Source organism: Fragaria vesca, linkage group LG5, assembly GCF_000184155.1.
Source record: "Fragaria vesca subsp. vesca linkage group LG5, FraVesHawaii_1.0, whole genome shotgun sequence".
Lineage (NCBI taxonomy): Eukaryota > Viridiplantae > Streptophyta > Magnoliopsida > Rosales > Rosaceae > Fragaria > Fragaria vesca.
Window position 1 is genome coordinate 20354610 of NC_020495.1, and position 21546 is coordinate 20376155.

The 21546-nt window shown below is 36.3% G+C and overlaps 2 protein-coding genes across 2 annotated transcripts; both read left to right on the forward strand.

Annotated features, from left to right (window-relative positions):
• The first annotated feature begins 7807 nt into the window (after positions 1 to 7807).
• On the forward strand, positions 7808 to 10655 carry LOC101314469. The gene is made up of 3 exons (XM_004300132.1): positions 7808 to 8172; positions 8804 to 8980; positions 10246 to 10655. The coding sequence occupies exons 1-3, from the start codon at positions 8107 to 8109 to the stop codon at positions 10456 to 10458; spliced, it is 456 nt and encodes a 151-aa protein (XP_004300180.1). The 5' UTR covers positions 7808 to 8106; the 3' UTR covers positions 10459 to 10655.
• Positions 10656 to 13826: 3171 nt separating this feature from the next.
• On the forward strand, positions 13827 to 19433 carry LOC101314757 (26S proteasome non-ATPase regulatory subunit 13-like). Its single transcript, XM_004300133.1, has 6 exons — positions 13827 to 13999; positions 15136 to 15582; positions 16500 to 16580; positions 17106 to 17302; positions 17410 to 17509; positions 18855 to 19433. The coding sequence occupies exons 1-6, from the start codon at positions 13850 to 13852 to the stop codon at positions 19038 to 19040; spliced, it is 1161 nt and encodes a 386-aa protein (XP_004300181.1). The 5' UTR covers positions 13827 to 13849; the 3' UTR covers positions 19041 to 19433.
• The last annotated feature ends 2113 nt before the right edge of the window (positions 19434 to 21546 follow it).

Sequence of the window (21546 nt, forward strand, 5' to 3'; positions counted from 1 at the left end):
TACGGGTCGGGGTGTGACAGGCATTCATTTGCTAACTATGAAGAAGCTAGCTCCTCTAGAACCAATCAATTTTTCATGAAGAATCTTTTGAAAATGTTTAAAGCAGGGGAACTAAAAGAATTGTATATATAAGCTGAGACTTGTGAATCCATAAAAGAATTGGAGAAAATCATGAATAAAATTTCTCAAATTCAACTTGAAAAGAATAAGAGGAAGATTATTCTTTATCAAGCAGCAAAAGAAGAGCCAAATACATCATCCTCCATGGATACAGGAGAAGGTGAAAGGCAGGCTCCTCCATAAGGTGGTCATACCATAGTTTAGAATATTACAAACAATCCGACTAAGATCATTCGAGAAAAGAATATAAAGCTTCTAAAAGGACAAGCTCTTATAGGAAGAAGTGGAGAACGAAGTTCTCAAAAGTATATCCCTACCGAACCCAAATGGGGACAATCAGTGTCCGAAAGAGGGGTTTATCTGGATTTAGACCAGGTAGGAGATAAAAGAAAGACAATAGATAACTAGGTTGCTAGTTTAAAGTTAATCAAAGCTCTAGTGTTATCAAAATATGCCTACGAGAATGCTCATGCATATTATGAATCAACCTTAACTGGAACAGTCCAGAAATGGTATCAGTCATTTAAGAGAAGTTCAAAATGGGCTGATTGGCCAGTCAAGTTAGCTCAGACTAATAGCCCTTTAGATTTTGAAATGCCTATCTATGCACAATTCTGTGGAGATATCATTGGGCATAGCGAGCAATCTAAAAAACAAGCTAAAGCAAATATTCAAAAATTGAGTATTTGTAACATGAGGTATTTTGAGGAATACACCAATGAATTCCAAAACTACTACTGCACTATTGGAGACATTGAGAATGATGATCTCGTCAGAACATATTATAGAACATTGCCAAAACCCTGGAATGACGCAATAGCACAGTCCTTGGAAGAAAACCCCCTTCAGTACTTTACTGTAGGAGGAATAGCAGAAAGAGTTAGAGATCTCCTAATAAAGCAATGCACAGAGAATAGAAAATCCAAAACTGCCAAGAACCAACTCAGGGGAGTTGAAAATATGTGTCCAAAGATACTAGATACTCCAACACAATGGGGATGTCATATTCCTAAAGAAAGAAAATACAGAAAGAAGCATGGCAGCAAGCATGGCGGAAAATTTGCTTCTAAAAAGAAGTATAAGTTCAGAAAAAGTTCTGAATATAAGAAAGAAAAATCTTCTCCTAGAAAGAGATTTTTTTTCAAAAAAAGAGGAAGACAAATTCTTCCTCCATAGAAGCAAAGAAATGCAAATGTTGGCTTTACAAGACAGAAGGACATTATGCAAATGAGTGTCCTAAAAAGGATAAGAGGTCTTCTAAAACCTTGATTGCTGAATATGATAAAGAGAATGAGTCAATATATTTTCTTGAGTACCCATCAAAAAGCGAGATAGAAAGTGCTTCAGAAAGTTCTAAAGAAGAATAAGAAGAAGATATAGGATATCGTCTTAAATTTTTACAAATAAAAATTGGAAAGAAGAAACCTCTGATATTATCATACATTCCATCCTAATCTGGGAAAGTTTACATGTGACTATTGCAAATGTGATGATAATAATACAATTCCCATGTACTGTGAAAGTACAGGAGAAACTTATCATCGAGAATGCTTCATTGTAGAGCTAAGAAGAAAAACCAAGGATAATGATGCTCATATCCTGGTAGATGAGGAATATAATGTATTCCATAAAAAAGAACAAGAAAAGAACCTTGAAAAAGATATAAAAACAATGAAGTTAGCGTCTTCGTTTTCATTAAGTCAGAACAAGGACATAAAAGAATCTCTTGATTCCATAACTACTATGAGAAGTGTCAATCCTTTCACATAATTACTTGATGCTCCAAGAAAGCAAGAGCGAGCAATGCTAGTCCAGACAAGCATATATAGCAATTATATCACCATTGGACTGAAATTTCCCAATTACAAGAAGCATCATCTACATGCATTTGTAGATAGTGGTTCAGGATACACTCTTGCTAAAAAATATGCAATTCCTGAAAAATATTGGGAAAAATCTTCATGATCAATTACTGGAATTGCAATGGAAGAAAATGAAATAGTCATGGACACAATGGTCCGAAATGTTAAAGTTTCCTTAGGAGGAGGAAATTTTATCATTAAGATCTTCTGGCAGTGTGAGGGCCAGAGCACTGATTTATTGATTGGAAATGACTTTCTTCTTCAACAAACGGTAACTCAAACACCACAAATGATTCGGTTTGAGAAAAATCAAAAATTCTATTGAGAATCTCGATTAACAGAGGTGGTGCACGTTACAAGTGAAGGATTTATAGACCAATATCAAAAGTCGCCAGCAAAGCGTGGTGATTATCAGCCAATTTTAGAGCCAGTTTTACTGTTACAAGACCAGCTTAAATGTCACAGTGAAATATTGATAAACGAAGCAACGAGTTCAAAAGACTCTGAATCAGAGGAAAATTTTGAATATCAAATTTCTGATAGTGAGAGTTTAGATGGAGAAGAAGAATACATCAGAGAGCATAACTTAAATGTATATGCTAACAAGGTAGAACAAAAGAAAATCCCGACTCTCAGAAATAGAAAAATTGCTGAAACTAGTAATCAATGAAGATCCTCAGTTGTATTGGGAAAGAGACCCAATATATTGTCAGCTAAGAATGCATGATGCAAATGCAATTTGCCATGGCCATTTCTCACTATAGGAAAGAAGATAGGAAAGAAATGGAAAGTCAGATGCAAGAGCTTCTTGGAAAGAAATTAATCAAGCCTTCAAACAGTCCTCATCATGCTCCAACTTTCTTAGTAAGAAATCATGCTGAACAATTGAGAGGAAAAGCCAGAATGGTAATCGATTACAAGGATGTAAATAAAAAGATCATTAAAGACGGTTATCAGATAGCTCAGGTGAGAGTTCTCACCAATAAGCTTAAAGGAGCAAAAATCTTCTCCAAGTTTGATGCAAAATCAAGCTTTTGGCAAGTTAAAATACATCCAGATTCCATTGCTTTGATAACTTTTGGAACTCCTCTAGGGCATTATAAATGGTTAGTTATGTCATTTGGTCTTAAGCAAGCCCCGTCTATTTTCCAAAGGAAAATGGATAATATTTTCAAGCCCTACTCAGATTTTTGCATAGTTTATATAGATGACATCCTTATCTTCTCTAGAACTATGAATGAACATCTAAAGCACCTAGAATAGGTGTGTAAACTTATTGTCTAGAAGGGAATCATCCTTGGACAGAAAAAGATTCACCTCATAAAGGGAGAAATTGATTTCCTTGGCATTCATGTTAAGCATGGAGAGATTCGTCTCCAAGAACACATTGTCAAGAAAATCAGCCAATTTCCAGACAATATCCCAGATGCAAAATCTCTGCAAAGATTTTTAGGAGTTGTTAATTTTACGAGAGACTTTATTCCTCAAATCAGTGGTCTCACTGCACTTCTCTCTTCAAAAACAAGTTCTACAAAGAAATGGTTTTTTTACAGAAGATGACAATAATACTGTCAGAAAGATTAAATAATTAACAAAAAATATTCCTCCTTTACAGTTACCTGAAGAAATGGTCTTTTAGGAGTTGTTAATTTTGCGAGAGACTTTATTCCTTAAGTTAGTGGTCTCACTGCACTTCTCTCTCCAAAAACAAGTTCTAAAAAGAAAATGTCTTTTATAGAAGATGACAATAATACTGTCAGAAAGATTAAAGAATTAACAAAAAACATTCCTCCTTTAAAGTTACCTGAAGAAGGAGATCTGATCATCTTGCAAACTGACGCAAATGATTATTACTGGGCACGAGTTGTTTTAGCTGTTGCTCCAGATATAAATCATGAAAAGATTTGTAAATGTCTATCGAGAAAGTTTAACGCGGTAGAGTTAAACTATTCTACTGGAGACAAAGAAGTCTTTGCCTTAATTAAAAGCATTAAGGGTGCATATGCATTCTTAGGAAATAAATTTGTAGTTAGAACTGATAACAAAAAGTTAAAAATTTTAAAAACTACAAATTAACTGATGCTGCTGATGGAGAAAGAGTTTTAAGATGACAGATGTTTCTAAACTAATATGAATATGATATTGAAATGGTTGCAAATGACAAAAAATTATTTGTCTGACGCTCTTACATGAGAAATGATTATGTTTGAAAGAGAATGTTGCAATCCAAGAAATCGGAAACCAGTATCAGAGGAAAAGAGTCTTTGGGAAAGATACAAGAACGGTGATAAAACCGTAGGACCTCTCCATGACGGACCAGGTTATCAATATATTGTTTCTATGGAGCTGCTGAATCAAGTTAGTCTTCGGAAAGAATCAAGTCAAGACCAGATTATAGATGGGATGAACATTCAGACCATTCTAAAACCACCCTAAAAGATGAAAATCAATATGTTGCTTCCAATGAAGAAAAACTCGTAAATGAGTTTTTGCTGTGTCCGAAAAGAACAGCCTAAACAGACCGGTCTCAGGGTAAAAGATCAGCTAGCCCGTCTTAAACGACAAACGGTAAAGACATGTCAAGTCCGTTTATGGCTGCTACTTTGCCAAAAAGCAGAAGATCCCCTTTTAGGGCAAATAAACTACTCGTGGTTACTGGGAAGAAGGTTATTCATGATCAGCGTTTAAAGATCTTTTAGAAACATGTATTCAGGATAGATAAGCTATTGGCCTTTAAGCAGAAGATTATTATGGATAATATTATGCAAGCTTTCTACGAGGAGAATGAAGATCACTTGCTTCAAACTCTTAAGGCTTTAACTGAAGAATTGTATGGATTCCATACAAAGGAAAAATGTGTTCAAGCATAAAACTCTAAGGTTTCATACCTTGAAAATCCTGAAAGTGCTAAAGTCCCTATTCTAGCGCTAAAAGAGTCTGAATGGTATAACTTCCATGATCTCTTAGGAGGTTTTGAAAGTAAAGACGTCATTCCACAAACGTTATCAGCAGTTCCTGGCCCATATTATGGGAGATACTTGGTGGATGTTTAAACAGAGCATCCTTAGAAACACAAGTTGTGGCTTGTGGAAAATGGTTTTGTTCATAACCTTTAGACAAAAACTAATGAAGATTTGAAGGGTCTTTCAAAAATAATATCTGAAGCAGTTAAGAATATTAGACCTGATGGATGTATCCTAAGGCTAAAATTCATATCAAGTCATCCAGAGTGGACAATGGTAGATGGAAAGATGAATTATATTTCTCCATATCATTACATCAGGTTAATCTAGAGTCCAGTTCAAAAACCAGCTGTTGCTAGTGGCAATGGTAGACCAAATCAAAGCATCTCATGGATGAAGGCTATGGCTATAATGAGTATCAAAAATGTGGTCCTAAGGGAGTATGATTCAAGTCTTCTGGCAAGTGGAGAAAAAATAATGGTCACTTGCTATAATCATCCACCTCCAGAGAATTGTGATATTTTCACGGTTTTTATGAGAAAAGAAGTTGATTGCACACTAGCTACGACCACGTGGCTAGAAAAAATCGAGATGAATGAGAAGTATAAGATTTTTTATCCTTATGACTTAGATCTCGATAATGAAGAATATAACATAAGATGGAAAGATGAACGGTCGTCGACGCGTCAAGAAAAGAAAGCTTTTCTTTCTGATAAGAAGTGTGTGACTACCGATGCAAGAAGACAAAAGATTTTACTTTTTCTAAAGTAAAGTTATTACGATAAGATTCCTTTGTCGTCCACTTAGTTTTGTCGTCCACTTAGTTTAGTTTGGAGTCCGCTCCCTATATAATTAAGGAGCCTTAGGCGTCAGTAGGAAGACATCAGAAACTTGAGATAGAAGTTCGAAGTTCTCTTAACCTTTCTCTAGAAGTAAGATAGTTAGAATACAGTCATCTAGTATAGTGTGAGAATAATAGAGTGTCTAATGTATAGTGTGTTATAATCATCTGGTGTGAAGTGCTTTATTTACAAGTAAGTATTTACCTTGTAATTATAAGTATGAATAACTTTTAGCTATTTACCTGAGAGCGAGACTTTAGGTTTTGTATTTGTATTTATGTTAAAATAAATAAATTCTACTTTGTGCCCCATAGTCCGTCACAAAAATATTTAGTTAATATATGCATAATTTAATCTGCTATGTGTTTACATTTTACAAATACTTTGCTTTTATGAACTAAGAATTTCCATACTTCGATAGTAGTGATTCCGCCATGATTAGTAACCATTTAGACAGGAGGTCATTAGGTGAAATAATGACATATTGAAGACTGGTTCTTAGGAAAGAAATCTTAGTTTCATAAGGAGTGAAGAAATATTAAAAAAAAAAAAAATTTAAGTTAACATTGTTAAAAGAATTAGACGGCAGGTACGACACTGATACAAAAAATAGAGTTTGGGTACCACTTTGATCACTTTGTAAGTTCAGGTACCATATTGTCAGTTACCCAAGAGTATGGACACTGTTGGTGATGAATTCTCTTCTTTTTATGGAGAAAAATCACTATTTGATGTCGCTTTGGTAGTAACAATTTAAGTGATGTTACCTCATGACACAAAATAAAACTCTCAACTCTTTGTGTTGCAAAAGTTAACATACCTAGGCTATGTTTGTTTGCCCGGATAAGTAACCGGATAGGTCTAGAAAATCTCCAATCTGGTGTTTGGTGATTCATAATGCAATTGGACAGAAAATTTAAATCTTGTCAGAGTAGGATGTGAAATCTTGTTGAAAATGTGGGGTATACACTAGCCGTATAAGATTTCAACCACAATTTGACCAACCTCTCTCTCTCTCTCTCATTTCCATTTCTCACCCATCTCAATTTAGCTCTATTCCACACTGACCTCGCCGTCATGGACCAGACCTCAACATCTCCAAAACAGGCTTCTCCCGTCAGTACATCCCCAAAGATTTCATCCTCTCTATTCAGTGCTCCAAATCTGTCATCATTCTCGTCAAGGCCACAACTCCAGTCGACCCAACCTGACCCGAATTGTAATAGAGATCTAGGCGAAGATTTCTTAGAGCGAGGGGTAGTCGGAGAAGTCCTCGTCGAAGTAAGAATACAACGTGTGTGGCGGAGACGGAACATCTAACGTGCACATCCTAGTCGTGCTCATGGAAGACAACCAATGGTGAAAACGTCAATGAGACCAAGTTGTGAGAGGAGATGGCCTCATGGCTAGCGCCGACGCTGGTGTAGACGTAAAGGACCTTGAGCTATATGGTTGTGGACGAGGGGTGGAAGAAGATGATGAACAAAGACTGTTTCTTGTACTTATCCATTCCTGTTATAATCTTCTTATACCAAACACGTGAAAAGATTATCCATTCCTATTAGCCTACCCCTAGTTCCGTGGTTGTAAGGTCGTATGATTGAAATCAATAGGGCTTGAATTCATTTTTCCCTAAAAAAAAAAAAATCTCGTTAAGATCGTCGCGATGACATAAATTTTTGTTGGTAACAAATTTTTAATTTAAATGATAGTGCAAATTAGAAGAACAAAATCTAAAGTTGAATAAAATAATACTTAATTTTAACGTATTAATTTTATAAGCCAAATTTAGTTTACCAATACCTTCGGCTAAATTTTTCGTTAAAAATTATAAATAATTTATAACTAAATTTAATTTGTTAGCCTATAATAAGAGTCGGTCTATGTGCATGCGGAGTCAAGTTTCCAAACGAGGAATCGTCCGAACAGTCGTTCGTTAATTTCCTTTTCTTTTTTTTTTTTTTNATNTATTNNTNTTATGTTGTCANATCATTTCTTCACATTCACAGCTTTCCTCTACTGACTACCAAACGACATATTCTACTCAGGAAATAACAAAGACCGACCAAAACCCAACTACGCCAACGACAACCTTATCATCTACTCCCCACCCTCTCTCTCTCTCTCTAGAGTGCCAGAGAGAAAGAAACACATCATAGGCCCCAGACAAGGAGCAACAAAACGAAACACCATGTGGTACACAATCTGGGTTTTTGTGTAAGCATTTATTCATATGTATTCAACAGAGAAAGTGATTCGTTGGACTAACCAGAATCAAGATCGGACCACCCTTTTTTCTGTGAATACAAAGTAAAAACCATGGTGGGTATTTTCTCAAGGTTCTCTGCCAGCAGAGCCAGCCATCGACGCACCCAGAGTGCCATTGTAAGAAGAATCTTATTCTCTTCACCTCTTCTGTGATGGGTAGTTGCAGCTTGTTCTTTTAAGTTTTTGATATTAAGATTGCTTTCCTTTTTCCACTGGGTTGACTTTTTCCATTGGTACTTGAATTTGTGTGTGGGAGCTTTGATTTGGTCTTTCATTGTGGAACTTTTCTCAGGATCTGACCTTTTCTCTTGGTTTGGTTTTGCATAGTTGAAACTTGAAAGACCACTTCTTTGAATTTGACTCTTTTTAGTGTGTGTTATTGGATCTTAACCTGCCTAATCCTCGACTTCTGAGCTATCAGCTTTGGTTATCAGCTTATCCTTTCACCCTTCGGCATTCTTTGTTTGGGTTTTCGCAATTTCACAGAACCAAGTTTGAGATTTTGAGTGGACACATGCAATGGAATTACTTGATGATCAGTTTGCTTTCTGATATCTGCTTTCTTCTGTTGTTTTGTTGTTCAAAACCAATTTACTTTTGATTTGTAAGCGTCTTGTTCCATTGAGTTCTAAATAATCATAAAGTTTTCAGCTTCAGTTTTGATCTGCCCTTCTTATGCTAATCCTGACATGTCGATTGTGTTGGATGTGGACATGCATGATTCAATGTAAATTGCTATCTGGTGCAGGATGAAAGGGAAGTCTTGCCCCCTAATTCGGAGGCTAGTGGTGCAGCAACTTCTGCGGCCACTGCATCTCATGGGATTGAAGTAGCAGTGGAGTTTAAGCCAGTTGAACATCCAATGGAGCCTCTTGACAATGACAGACCAATTCAGTGCCCATTACCTGAGCCTTCTATTCTCAATGTAAGATAAATCTTGGCTTCCTTAAAGAATCTAGCTTTCCTACTCGGCAGGATGGGACTATATATTAATTTGTATGACATAAAGCTGTTTTTTTATTTCTCTCTATCATTTCAACTGCACTTACTGATTAGTTGGGGCAATAGTTTACCCCTGTCCGAGTAGATTTAAAGTCATTCAGTGACGAATGGATTAGATGGAAACCTTGGTTGTATGAGCATTCAAAGTTGTCGTCAGTATTAGCCTGAGGGTTTGTTGGTTTGTAGGTTATGATGTTAACAATTTCTAATCTGATGTACCACCATCAGTTGTCGTGTTATTAAGACAGTATGTGGCTTGATAGAATATGTGAGACTTTTACTTGTATGTCGAAGATAAACCTTCACTTATGGAGTTACAATTGGAAAAGAAAGCATCAAAACCTTTAGTTTATGCACTTTATTGATGTTGGTCTATGAAAAGATCCCATGAAGATACTGTTAAGCTATTATGGGGCTTGACAGAGTATGTGGTGGATTCATAGCAAAACTAGAACCATACATGAAAAAGTTTAAGTACCTGAGTCTATTATAAGGTTTCCCAGATGTCAGTGCATAACTGCAGTGTGATCTATTTTAGGGAATGGTTGCTATTGAAAGTTTTTTGTAATATTAAATTTTGTTAGGATTTGTTGGGTATGCTTCCTAGTTTAAGTACCATAGTCTATTATAACTTTATAAGGTTCCCATATGTCAGTGCTTAACTGCAGGGTAATCAATTTTAGGGAATGGGTTCTACCAGAAGTGGTTTGTAATATCAGTTAGTGATCTATTCTGAGGGCTTGCTGTTAAGGTCTGCTTGTAGCTTCTAATATATTCTAAGACAATGAAGTTTGTTATGACAAATTTGGTGTCTATTCTAAGAATAGATAGCTTTCATTTCTAAAGGTTTAAGGCTGCAAAGTCATTGGTCCTTGTTTCTCATGAGTTCTGTAGGAGATGACTGATTGTATATCAGCATTAGATTGGCGACTTCTTCCAATATAGTTATGACTCTTTCACCATGCTGTCCAACTTCTTGTAATTGTTTTTAAGCTCTGTCATGGTAATGTATGAAAATGTTTCTTTTCCCCCAATTTTTCAGAGTGGCTTTAGAATGAATTTGATTTGCAGAATGTTTGGAATGAATTAGTTTTCTTTATGCTTTGAATTTCATATTTGTTTTCCATACACATTATGTTTAAGTAATGTGTGAATATAGTCCTTAAATAAAGCTTGTTTGACCCTTAGGATGGAAGAATTTGGAAGGAGAGAGTATCAGCAACTGTGCCAAGGAGAGGTGACTTGCCAGTGATGATGGAAGGCGGGTCTCTTGAACCTGAAGCTGCTGTGCTGAAACCAAGAAATACACGGCCAAATCGTATGATTTTACCATCTCTTAGTGCCCCTGAACATAACCTTCTAAACTTACTAGAAGAATGTAATGCCACCTCTGGGATCTAAAACCTGGTACATCATTTCCTATTTGGTATTTAATGGTCATAATTTTCTGTACAATTTCAATTGCTCATACTCTGTGTCTACACCCCTCTTTTTGTATTGTATATTTTATAAATGGTTATATTGAATATAAAGTATTTACAGATGTATCAATGTCACAGTTACACAAGATTGTAAGTTACAAAGTGAACATTTTCTCAGAATCCAACTTTTATTATCATCTGTCACAGCATTATTTGTACAATTTTGTCTTGGCTCTATTTGCACTCAAATTAAGAACCTACAAATACTTTAATCCTGGCCAGGCTCATACAAGTTACTAACAAGTGGTGGATTGTAGACAAGATGTACCCTTTTGGGAGCAGTATTTGATTGTGGTTTTTTTTTATTTGCTTTATGTGATTATATTGAATGTGGAAGTGGTATATAGCAAGCTCGTAAGCAGCTTCTATCATAAATTCGATAGACTTGCTTTCTCCCCCATCATTTGTGGACCTAAAAAAGCAATATCATGGATTTGCTGTATAAAATGTCCATCTAAAATCGCAGGCTTAAGAAAAATAGATAGAATTCATGCTCAATGTGATCTTCAACAGTAAGGAGTTTCACATTGAAGAAGAGATGTACAGTTTATAACCGATTTCCAGTCCTGAGATGGGAAGAGATGATATCATCTCCTTCGAGTCCGAGGCTATAAAAAACCTATGTGTTACTGAAAGACGGTGCAAGAACAACTCCAGGGATTGCAAGAGCTTTAGCTGTCATTGATGAAGGACGTATAATAAACTTAGCAGAACCAGCTAACCACTCTTTATTTGTGAGTTGATGGTTATAACTTATAACTCTAAACAAACATGAATGAGCGTTTAGAAGGCAATTTTCTGGATCACATCACTGTAGTTTCAGACTTTCAGTCTTTTTCCCCATCTCTACTTCGTTTAATCTGTTTCATCCTTCTTTATCTCTACATTGACTCTCTTCTATACTTCTTATGTCTTTCAAGTAATAGAAAACAAAGATGCATACTCTAGCAGATGTTTCTGTAGTTTATCTATAAGTTAAGAAGCGATTGGACTCGGATTCGGTTTCAGATTCGTTTTAGCGTTGCTGCATATTCATGCTACCCCAAGCTGAGATAGATCTTTGTCAACTCTTTGAGTAAATATCAGTTTGAGCAACTTTGAAAATGATCAAGATTCAAATACATATAATAGGGACACACAACAACAAAGATCATAAATAAGTAAAGCCATATAAGAACTAACTAGCTAGCTAAACAGACAACTCTTGAGCTTGAAATGGAAGCTCTGATGGGTACTTGACAAGGTGTTTCCGAGGACCACGAAAACTTCCATGATTCATCCATGTCTTCTTCCCTTGCCATGTATTTACATGCAATTCTTTCATCGTCACTCGACTTTCTTCAGTACCTGCAGAACTTACTTCCATGGCTGCTGCTGATGACGAATGGATCGAAATGGAGGTGGAGGATGCAACAAAAATCATGATCAACAAGGCAAGAAATAAGGCTGTGGCTGAGGCCCTCATGATCAACTGCACCAGTCTTCTACTCTGATGCTTGTTTAGTTTTTGTGTTGCTTTCTTAAGAGGGTGGTGTGTTAATATAGAAAGTAGAAAAGGGATGAACTTTGCTTTGGTTAGAAGTCAGGAAGAAATCATTGAGCCTCCCACACTCAATGTTGTGTACATTTTTGATTTTTGGATAGTTTAAAGTTGAGATTATTATATGCTAATATCTGCGGGTGGTTAAAAAATTGTGAGATTTGTTAGTGTGCTATGAAGTAAAATAATGATTCTGTTGTAGACTGCAGACCAAAATTTTTCAGGTGCATCACTTTCATGATAAGTAAGCATCAAGTGCTTTGGCCTATTTGATCCATCTCTGTTAGGAGGACTAGCTAGACTGATATAACAATTGAACATTTGATTCATTCAAAATTTACATTGTAAATTCATACATGTCGAAACCATTACATGTCAAAACTATCATATTCGTTTCTCACGTTTGTATATCGGCCTACTATATGTACAAGCAGTCAATGATATTGTTAAAACCTTATGTTACGTGAAAAAGATTTCATGAAAATATTTTGATTCCTCAGTCTTTTTGCCCTAGTTTGCTTTGGGCACACAACCACCAAGTCACACCAACAATCAAAAGCCTGTAACTGAAATGGAATGAGCTTCTAAGGCATTTGCAGTTGCATATTGAGTGCTTTTCTGAGTTTTCTGGGTTTTGCAGAGTAAGCAGAATAGGGATGGATACGGTGAAAGCCTACTCTGCTACATGGAATAGGGGCATGAATTCCTCAGTGGAAAATCAATCCAAGGCACTCCACCATCTTGGCCCCTAGACAAAGATACAACAATTTTTAGAAAGAGAGAGGAATACATTAGATTTCATGCATAAACTAACACCAAATAATACACATTCATCGATTAGTAACACCGAAGACAACTAAATGTGGTTTTACAAAATAATACCTCAACTCTTCCTGAAAAATGAATTTGGTAGATCATTGATTCGATTTCATTGGAGTATAGATCAGGTGTTATGATATTGTCGCCATCTACCCCTTCTTCTTCTTCTTCTTCTTCTTCTTCTTCTTCTTCTTCTTCTTCTTCTTCTTCAGAGGCTGAAGCAACCTTCATGATTTCCACACTTTGAAACAAATAGTTAACTATTAGCAAGACTACAAATTTCTAAACACTTGTGTAATTCAACAATTCTATAGCACATATTTATAGTAGCATTGGAGGGTTTGGTACATTTCTCTTAGACAGTCCTCGCCTACTAGAGAGCCAGGTTCTTTGTATGAGTGGATCAAAATACCTCTAGATCCATCTATTCCATATAGAGGTTCAGTCTGATTTGCAAATAAATATAAGAGGGAACAATCCATATCAATGTTTGGTCTAATTTGTAAATAAATGTATAAGAAAATATATATCGTGTGTCCAAACAAAAAAGGAAAGATATATGCTAAAAAGTAATTGAATGATAACAACAAACACTATTTATACACATATATAAACATAAAGAGCTAATCGGTTAGCTTCGTATTATGAAGCTAACCATCTTGGTAAAGCCGTTGATCAGTTTTTAGGTCCTTATGCATTCATCATGTCTCAAATTTTCAGCTAAATTTATGATCGATTTAGGTCATGACCCGTCTACCATCCACCACACCGCCCAACCATACAAACCCCGACCCATCAAGGATCTTTGGATCCGGTACCCGACCCGGCCCAAAAGATTTTCCAGAGTTCTTTTCTTTCCGAACAAGTTAATAAGGCGTCGTTTTTGTAATAGGCGGAGTATAAATAGAGAAACCAAACAGAGCCTAATACACTCCTCTTCTGATTCACAGCCATGGCCGCTCTGCAATACCTTGAATCCTCTCGCAACGCGCACCCGGAGCTGGCCGAATGGTACAATTCCCTTGCAGATCTGTACCAGAAGAAGCTATGGCACCAGCTCACTCTCAAGCTCGAGCAGTTCGTCGCCCTCGCCGTCTTTCAGGTCTGTTCCATCTCCCTGCTCTCTTTTTTTGGGCTTTTCTCTGTTGCTTCAGTTAGGGTTTCGGATAGGGTTGTTGCATGATGTGTGTGCGTGTTTCGGGTTTGGGGGTGAATTAGGGTTTTTTGTGTTTGGGATGGTGAGATGGGGTTTTATTGGAATTAGGGTTTTGTTTTCTGGTTTGGGTTTAGATCGAATGTGGTGTGGGCAGAAATTGTGAGGTACGGGAGCTTTGGAATTCGATTGTTTTAAGTGAAACCCTACTGTAAATCTCTCAAAGTTGCGAAATTTGAATGAAATGGAGCACAATGAACCGGAATTCGGGAATTGGATTTTTCTTCGTGATAAAAGGAGAAACTAGTGGGTTTGGAGTTTGTAGAAGTAAGTTGTTCAATTGGTTGGAGCCCATCTCGAATCACCGGTCATGTTTGGTGCTATGGTGTACTTATCTTGTGGCACTAGTCTAATAGGAGGTTGATATGGAGTTGGAAAGGACTCTGGCATATGAAACTATACCATACTTTTTAAAAATGTGACGGAAATTGCCTCCAGTCCAATAAATATTGTCAATTTGCCCAGTATGTTACAAATGAAATTAGTTTCAGTTTATCGTAGTTGGGAAAAAGTGAGAATAGGTAGAGTACGTTGTCCTGGCCACTTTTAGGAATGCTTTCTTAGGTAGCATTGATTGCATTTATACGTTTTGCCTTCTACACGTACCTTATGACAATAGGTTATGGGTGTGTTAGTAAGAGTTGGAAGAGTTGGACTGTTCAACTTGCCTCACCAGACCTGCATTGTTATGTGCATTTTATCTGTTACTATGATGAAACTGTAACTTTGATCGGAACTATAAAGCCATTTGCGGATGTCTTTATCATGTTCTTTCTTGTCAATTACTAAAAGTTGCTAGGATTTTTCATTATTTAATTTTTGACGGATCAGGTTGTATATGATTGCTTGATACTAAAAGGGTAGGGGAAGTTTTGTTGGTAGTGCGTAATGTGCACATCCAGTCTCTAAGTTCTGCTTGTCTTGACTCCAGAAGGCTTTCAAGTTGGCAGTTGGCAATTTAATAATTTTGTGTTCTGCTAATCTCTTTTTTTTGTACCTGACTTGTTTTCTTATCATTATATCAGGCTGGGGATGCTCTGATACAGTTATATCACAATTTCATCACAGACTTCGAGACAAAAATCAACCTTCTGAAGCTTGCTCACTTTGCAGTTATTGTGTCTCGTCAGTATCCAGAGAAAGAAGCTGCTATCAATTACCTTGAAGGGGTAATTGAGAAGCTTCACACCACTAGAGAGCAACGGATCGAGGAACCAATCCTTTACATCAAGATGCAAATAGCAATTTTCAAACTTGAGCAACAAGACCAGAAGGAGTGCAAAAAGCTTCTAGAAGATGGAAAGAGCACACTGGACAATATGACTGACATTGATCCATCCGTTTATGCCAGTTATTATTGGGTTTCATCTCAATACTATAAGTTCCGCCAGGAATTTGCTGAGTTCTACAAAAGTGCTCTTCTTTATCTGGCATACACATCAGTGGAGTCTCTTTCAGATTCATTTAAGCTGGTAAGTTTTTATATCCTTGTTGATGAACCATGTTCTTATTCAGTTATTCCTACATTTTACATTCTGTCACTATGTTGATGGTATGTTATTGGGAAACATCCAGTCTTTTGTTGACACTTAGATGGATGGTTTCTTAAATTGAAGCTCTTCAGTTTTCGCGAATATGTTGTTTTATCTTAATTGTCCTGTTCCCTTGATATTTTAGTTTTATGAGACTCTCATAGAATTGCCATGTGTTTGGCTTGGGGTAAATTACTAGCTCTTAGCTTCCATCAATATATGCTTTAGTGTGCTGTAGTTCTATGGCATTGCATGCCCAAGTCTTCTTAGATCTTTGAAAACATGATTGCCCTATAGAATGTGCCAGCTAAGATCATTTTGTTTACCCACTGATGTATCTGTATCAATAATGCTAAGTTCACTATATAAAATATGCATTAAGATGGTAATCATACTCTGAGAGTTCGAGTTGGTGAAGCGAGGTGCTGAGGGATAAAATGTGAAATGAGGTTTATCCCATGGATATAAACTATAAAGTCTTGGAACATGAATTTTTTTCATCGTACTCGGTATAAAAAAGAGAAGAGGATGCCGACATATATATATATATATATATATATATTTCGTTTACCATTTGTTTAAAGTCTTGAGGTCAGTTGAGTAAATGAGACATTTGCAGTGTTGGAGTTCTAGTTTGGATGTTGTCTTGAATGTTGACTCCTCAATCCAATGTCATTTAAAGATTTCTTTGCTTCTCTTACGTGGTTTATATGTAATTGTAATTAGCGTCCAGATTTGCTGATTGGTAAAACTTAATTCTTGTACGGTTTGCTTGATTTAACTGCCTAGTGTTACACACTTTGCTTCTGTATATCCATGTTGTGAACTTTTAACCTCTGATTTTCTTGATATTGTAGGATTTGGCATTTGATCTGTCTCTTTCTGCACTCCTGGGAGATAACATCTACAACTTTGGAGAGCTACTTGCCCATCCTATTGTAAGAATGAATTTGCCGATTGTTATTTCTTTCATATTAATCTTGCTTCTGATGTTCTCAATTTCCTTGACTTTTTAAGAGTTCCATATATACTTGAAGGTGGTTTTATTATCGGACATGCAAATTAATCCACTTGCAAATTATTGCACCTAATATTATGACATCATTCGAACACTATGGGTCAAGGGACATGTTTTCATTTTTCAACCTAGCATGGACAGAGTGTGAGCATGATGTCAATGATAATTTCATTTACGCTGCATAGCTACATTCCTAGCTCTCTATATTAGCTTCTCTTTACTTCTCTTTTATTTTCGGAAAAAAAAAAACGTAGTCTGTTAGATTTACTGTCGAATGTGAATTACTTTTATTGGGTTTATTCAAGTTAACTGTACGTGAACCCATGATGATGATATGTACATGTAACATGGATACATAAATGGTGCAAACCATGGATTTTATGCTGTAATAGTGTCCTATTTCTTTTATTTAAGAGATTTTTTTTGGCTTTGAACAACTTTGCAGATCAAGAGTCTTCTAGGGACAAAGGTAGAGTGGCTTTACTATATTCTTCAAGCATTCAACTCTGGTGATTTAGGTTGTTATCAAGAATTATGCCGTGTGCACAATGCTGCCCTCAGTGCTCAACCGGCATTAGTTGAGAACGAGAAGAAGCTTCTGGAAAAGATCAACATTTTGTGCTTGATGGAAATTATCTTCAGGTTTTTACACTAGATTCTCTTTTTTCTTGTAATCTATAGAAAAGGTGGAAATGAATTTTTGTGGTCTGCATTACGACTAAACTAAACTGGTATGTGCTTCCTTGCAGCCGGCCATCTGAAGATCGAACTATACCTTTGAGTATCATTGCAGAGCGTACAAAGCTTTCGATTGAGGACGTAGAGCATCTTCTTGTGAAGAGCCTTTCTGTGAGTCCTTGTAAACTTGAAACTTGGACAATTCGTTCATTTCTTTCCTTTATTTGAATTATAGATCCACTTTGAAGGGGAACTTGAGTTCTATAGCCTGTCTACTCAGAGACAATACTCAAATATAGTATATACACTCATCAATATGCATATGAAGAGTCTTATGCCAGAGTTTTCAATACATATATTATAAACAAAGCTAATGTAGCGGGGGTCAGTTTATTTTGGGGGGACAGTATGATTAGTTAGTTGCATCAGCTTTGAGAAATGATTATCCTCTTATTGGGCACACACCTAATATGCAAACATCTGGGTTGCATGTTACTAGGGCTGGCTATATCCTAATTCTTAAGGAGCCTTGATGCTGGATAAACTTCCAGTCTCCAAATTTTAGAACGAGAATATGACATGGAAATCAGGAAATGACTAAAAATCATTATATATATATAGATGATTTTGTAGTATATATATTCTGTAGTGTATAGATGAGATATTATTCTACATAGTCAGTTACAATCAAGTTTAGTCTAATAGAGCTCCCTAGCTTGAAGTAACAATACTGTATTACACGACTGACAACCGTGGTTGGGTAGACACAATACGCCGTCACATGATGCCGTAGCCAGATAAGACAGTAGCTCTATGTTTGGGTAGCCTGTATGATACATTGCTAGACTTCATCTATCAGACCTGGGGAAGACTAAAATGTGCAAGTGGATTCCTCACTTCTTAAAATACCTGTTACCTATAGTTGCTGATTTCTTATATATGGGATTTGTCACAAGGTAGTTTAGCAACTTTTTGGGTGTTAACGAAGGTAAAATCTTTTCAACTATGGTAATTGTGTTTGTGTAACCAATGTCAAGTCTGGGTGGGTGAACTACCAAGGACCTGAACACCTCTACCATGAAGTATGATCATCTTCACAAGTCTTGACCTTTCTGTAGGAATAGGATGATCCTTGAAAATGAAGTTTTACTTCTGGTCATTTTGATTTCTTTTTCTTTTCGTTTTAGGAGGTATTCCATATGGTTTTCATTTCTGTCAGTATACACTATTGGATTTACCATAATATGGATTCGTTTACCTTTGCCTGTGTCTGGTCTAATGTTACAGCAATTTTTTTCCTGACTTGTATCTGGATCTCATATTGCTGAAACAGTAGGGTGTTTGCCCTTTTGGACAGGTTATACCTGATTTTATTTTATTCAGTTAGAAGTTCCATTTAATAGGGTGTGTTGAATAATTAGAGGGCTTGGACGGGTCATACCTGATTTTATTTTATTTAGTTAGAAGTTTTATTTAATAGGGTGTGTTGAATAATTAGAGGGTATGTTTACTGCAGGTTCATCTGATTGAGGGAATAATTGATCAAGTTGAGGGGACGGTGCATGTTTCGTGGGTGCAACCAAGGGTTTTGGGAGTTCCACAAATCAAGTCTGTGCGTGATCGGCTGGACGGTTGGTTGGATAAGGTCCATACTGCTTTATTATCCATTGAAGCCGAAACACCAGATTTGGTTGCATCGTGAGTGATATTTGTTGCTATATTCTGCCTAGTGTAACATTTCCATAGCGAAAAAGTGGGGGGTCAAAATCTGCAAGGCAGTTAGATGAAAACATTAGTCTCATTTGCTTGAGCACCTGGACCTACTTTTGTATGTTGCGTTTTCTTGAAATCATTTTCCTCCTCGTGTACTTCACTTGGGACTAATTCCATTCTACAGTAGCATGCCTAGAGACATGGTGATCAAATTGAAAAACGGCTATTTACCTTTTAGCATGGCTATGAAACTCTATGTTCTGAAATTTTCTTAGATACCGTAATGTGTGTTCAAATTGAAAGACGGCTGTTTACCTTCTATTGAACTGTGTATGTTCGGCAGTTTTCTTTAAATTAGAAGATGATTGTTCACCCTTAAGCATTTCTATTCTCTAAGTACATCCACTTTGAAAGTGCATTTGTTATTGTTTATCACTTTGCATTTGACATAGGGGCACCGAAGTGTTTCACATTTTCAGATAATGAGTAATGGTTCAATGAATAATTATATCATATATAGAGACTGCAGAAGTGCAGATAGTCTTAGTAAAAGCCTGAAAACTGCTGCTAAGCACACCCTCAAAGAAGCAGAGCCGCGAGGAAGTCGATAAAAATTGGTCTTCAATGTGCGGAGACAATGAGAAAAGAGAGCAAGTGAAATGATCCCAATCAATTCAATTGGGATTTAGGTTGTCAGATAATCTCAATATTTATGACATGTCATCCTTCACCCAAAGCAAGTTTGGTACAGAGGTAGAGGCGTAGAGAACAAGAAATGATCATGACATCATTTACCTAAAGCAAGTTTGGTGCCAACTAGACTGGTTTGATTATCCCAAACGCTTAGTGAAGTTGCCTCTCCGCCGAAAAACTATACAAGAGTACTGAGTACCGAACTGATATACGGAAATTATGTAGAAAATACATGAATTAGATTTTTTTTTTTTTCTGATCAAAAAATATAATTGATGTACTTAATTTGTACATGATTTCAAAGCCAATTTGTTGAAGCTCCAACACTTTCTCATATCTAGGGATGTAAATTTCACGCATCGAGCTTAGCACAAATGCACAATGCTAGCTCGTTCAAGCTCAGGAAAACAAAACAAGCTTAAGCTTGGCCTGAGCTCACACAGCTTATGCGCAACTCTATTTTATTATGTAACCACTCGAATTAAACTTGAGAACGACTCGTTTGTTCCACGTATTCTTGATGAATTGATACATAGAGAACACATAGAGAACCTTTTGAATGAGGAATTGAGGACCATTATGTTGAGGACTAGTTGAAGATTTAAAATTTAGTGGTTTATTACACCAACTTTTCATTCATATTTTGCTACTTCACGGTTCTCATTAAAAATGCACATTTGACACATAAGTATATTGTAGATTGACTTACCTGCACTCTTCAAAGTTCTATTAACTTAAGATGATCAGTGAGTCAAATCAATTCTATCGTTCTAGCTAGACGTCTTGGATTAGGGCAAGTTTTCACACAGAGATCATCAATCTAATCTATCTTTGAGTGCGAGTGTGCGACCTTATATATTTACCAAGGACATTGATTTACTCATAAATCAAACCCTAAACCCAAATAAAAACAGCTTTATTAAAAATTACAAGTCACTGTCATAGGAAAATAATATGTTAGCAAATTACATTTGAGTACTTTACAATTAGATGCATTAAACATGTAACTAAACATATAAATACCAAATCTTACAAATAAGGACACGTTGTACAGTTGTCATAATGCACAACAATTAACAATGGAAAGATTAAGTAATATGTGAAACTACAACACTGCACAAGTAATTAGAATATAAGAACTGAACAATGCCTAAAAACCACTTAATATAAAAACCAAAAATCCAGATTGGACGACGTGAATTAAACAACACTCGGGATTTGTGAACAAGCAAAATAACAATATTGAGAGACGGAGTTTGAGACAGAGAGTCAGAAAGAGATGACGAAAAGTTTAGAGAAATTGTATTTATAGAGAGATTTTGGAGAAGATGAATTGTCTTCTCTATAAATTGGTAACGAGTATATTGCTTGATTTGCACCATTAGTAATTAGACTTGGGAACTGGAAATTGAGAGGAAGAAGAGAAGAATCGGACGACGAATATTCATGATTTGACAAAAAGAAAGAACGATTGTAGTCTGCAACTCTTGCATGACTTCTAGCTATTTCGGTTTTTTTTTTTTAACCTTTGATTTTTAGCCGTAGGTTGTCACCCTGCTTACCATGGGCTAGGGCTAGTGCTGCATTGAATCCAAAAGAAAAGCAAAAACAAAGGGACAATGCCCACTAGTTCTAATTTTAAGAGTTTTATTCCCACTAATAAAATAAGATCTCAAAATTCTCACTAGCCAATTAAACAAAGAGAAAGACGATAATACCCATTAAAAATCAAACAAACCACAAACGTGTGTCCTCTCCTCTCTTTCAGTTTCTCAATTCGCCTCAACTTCTCTCTCTCTCTC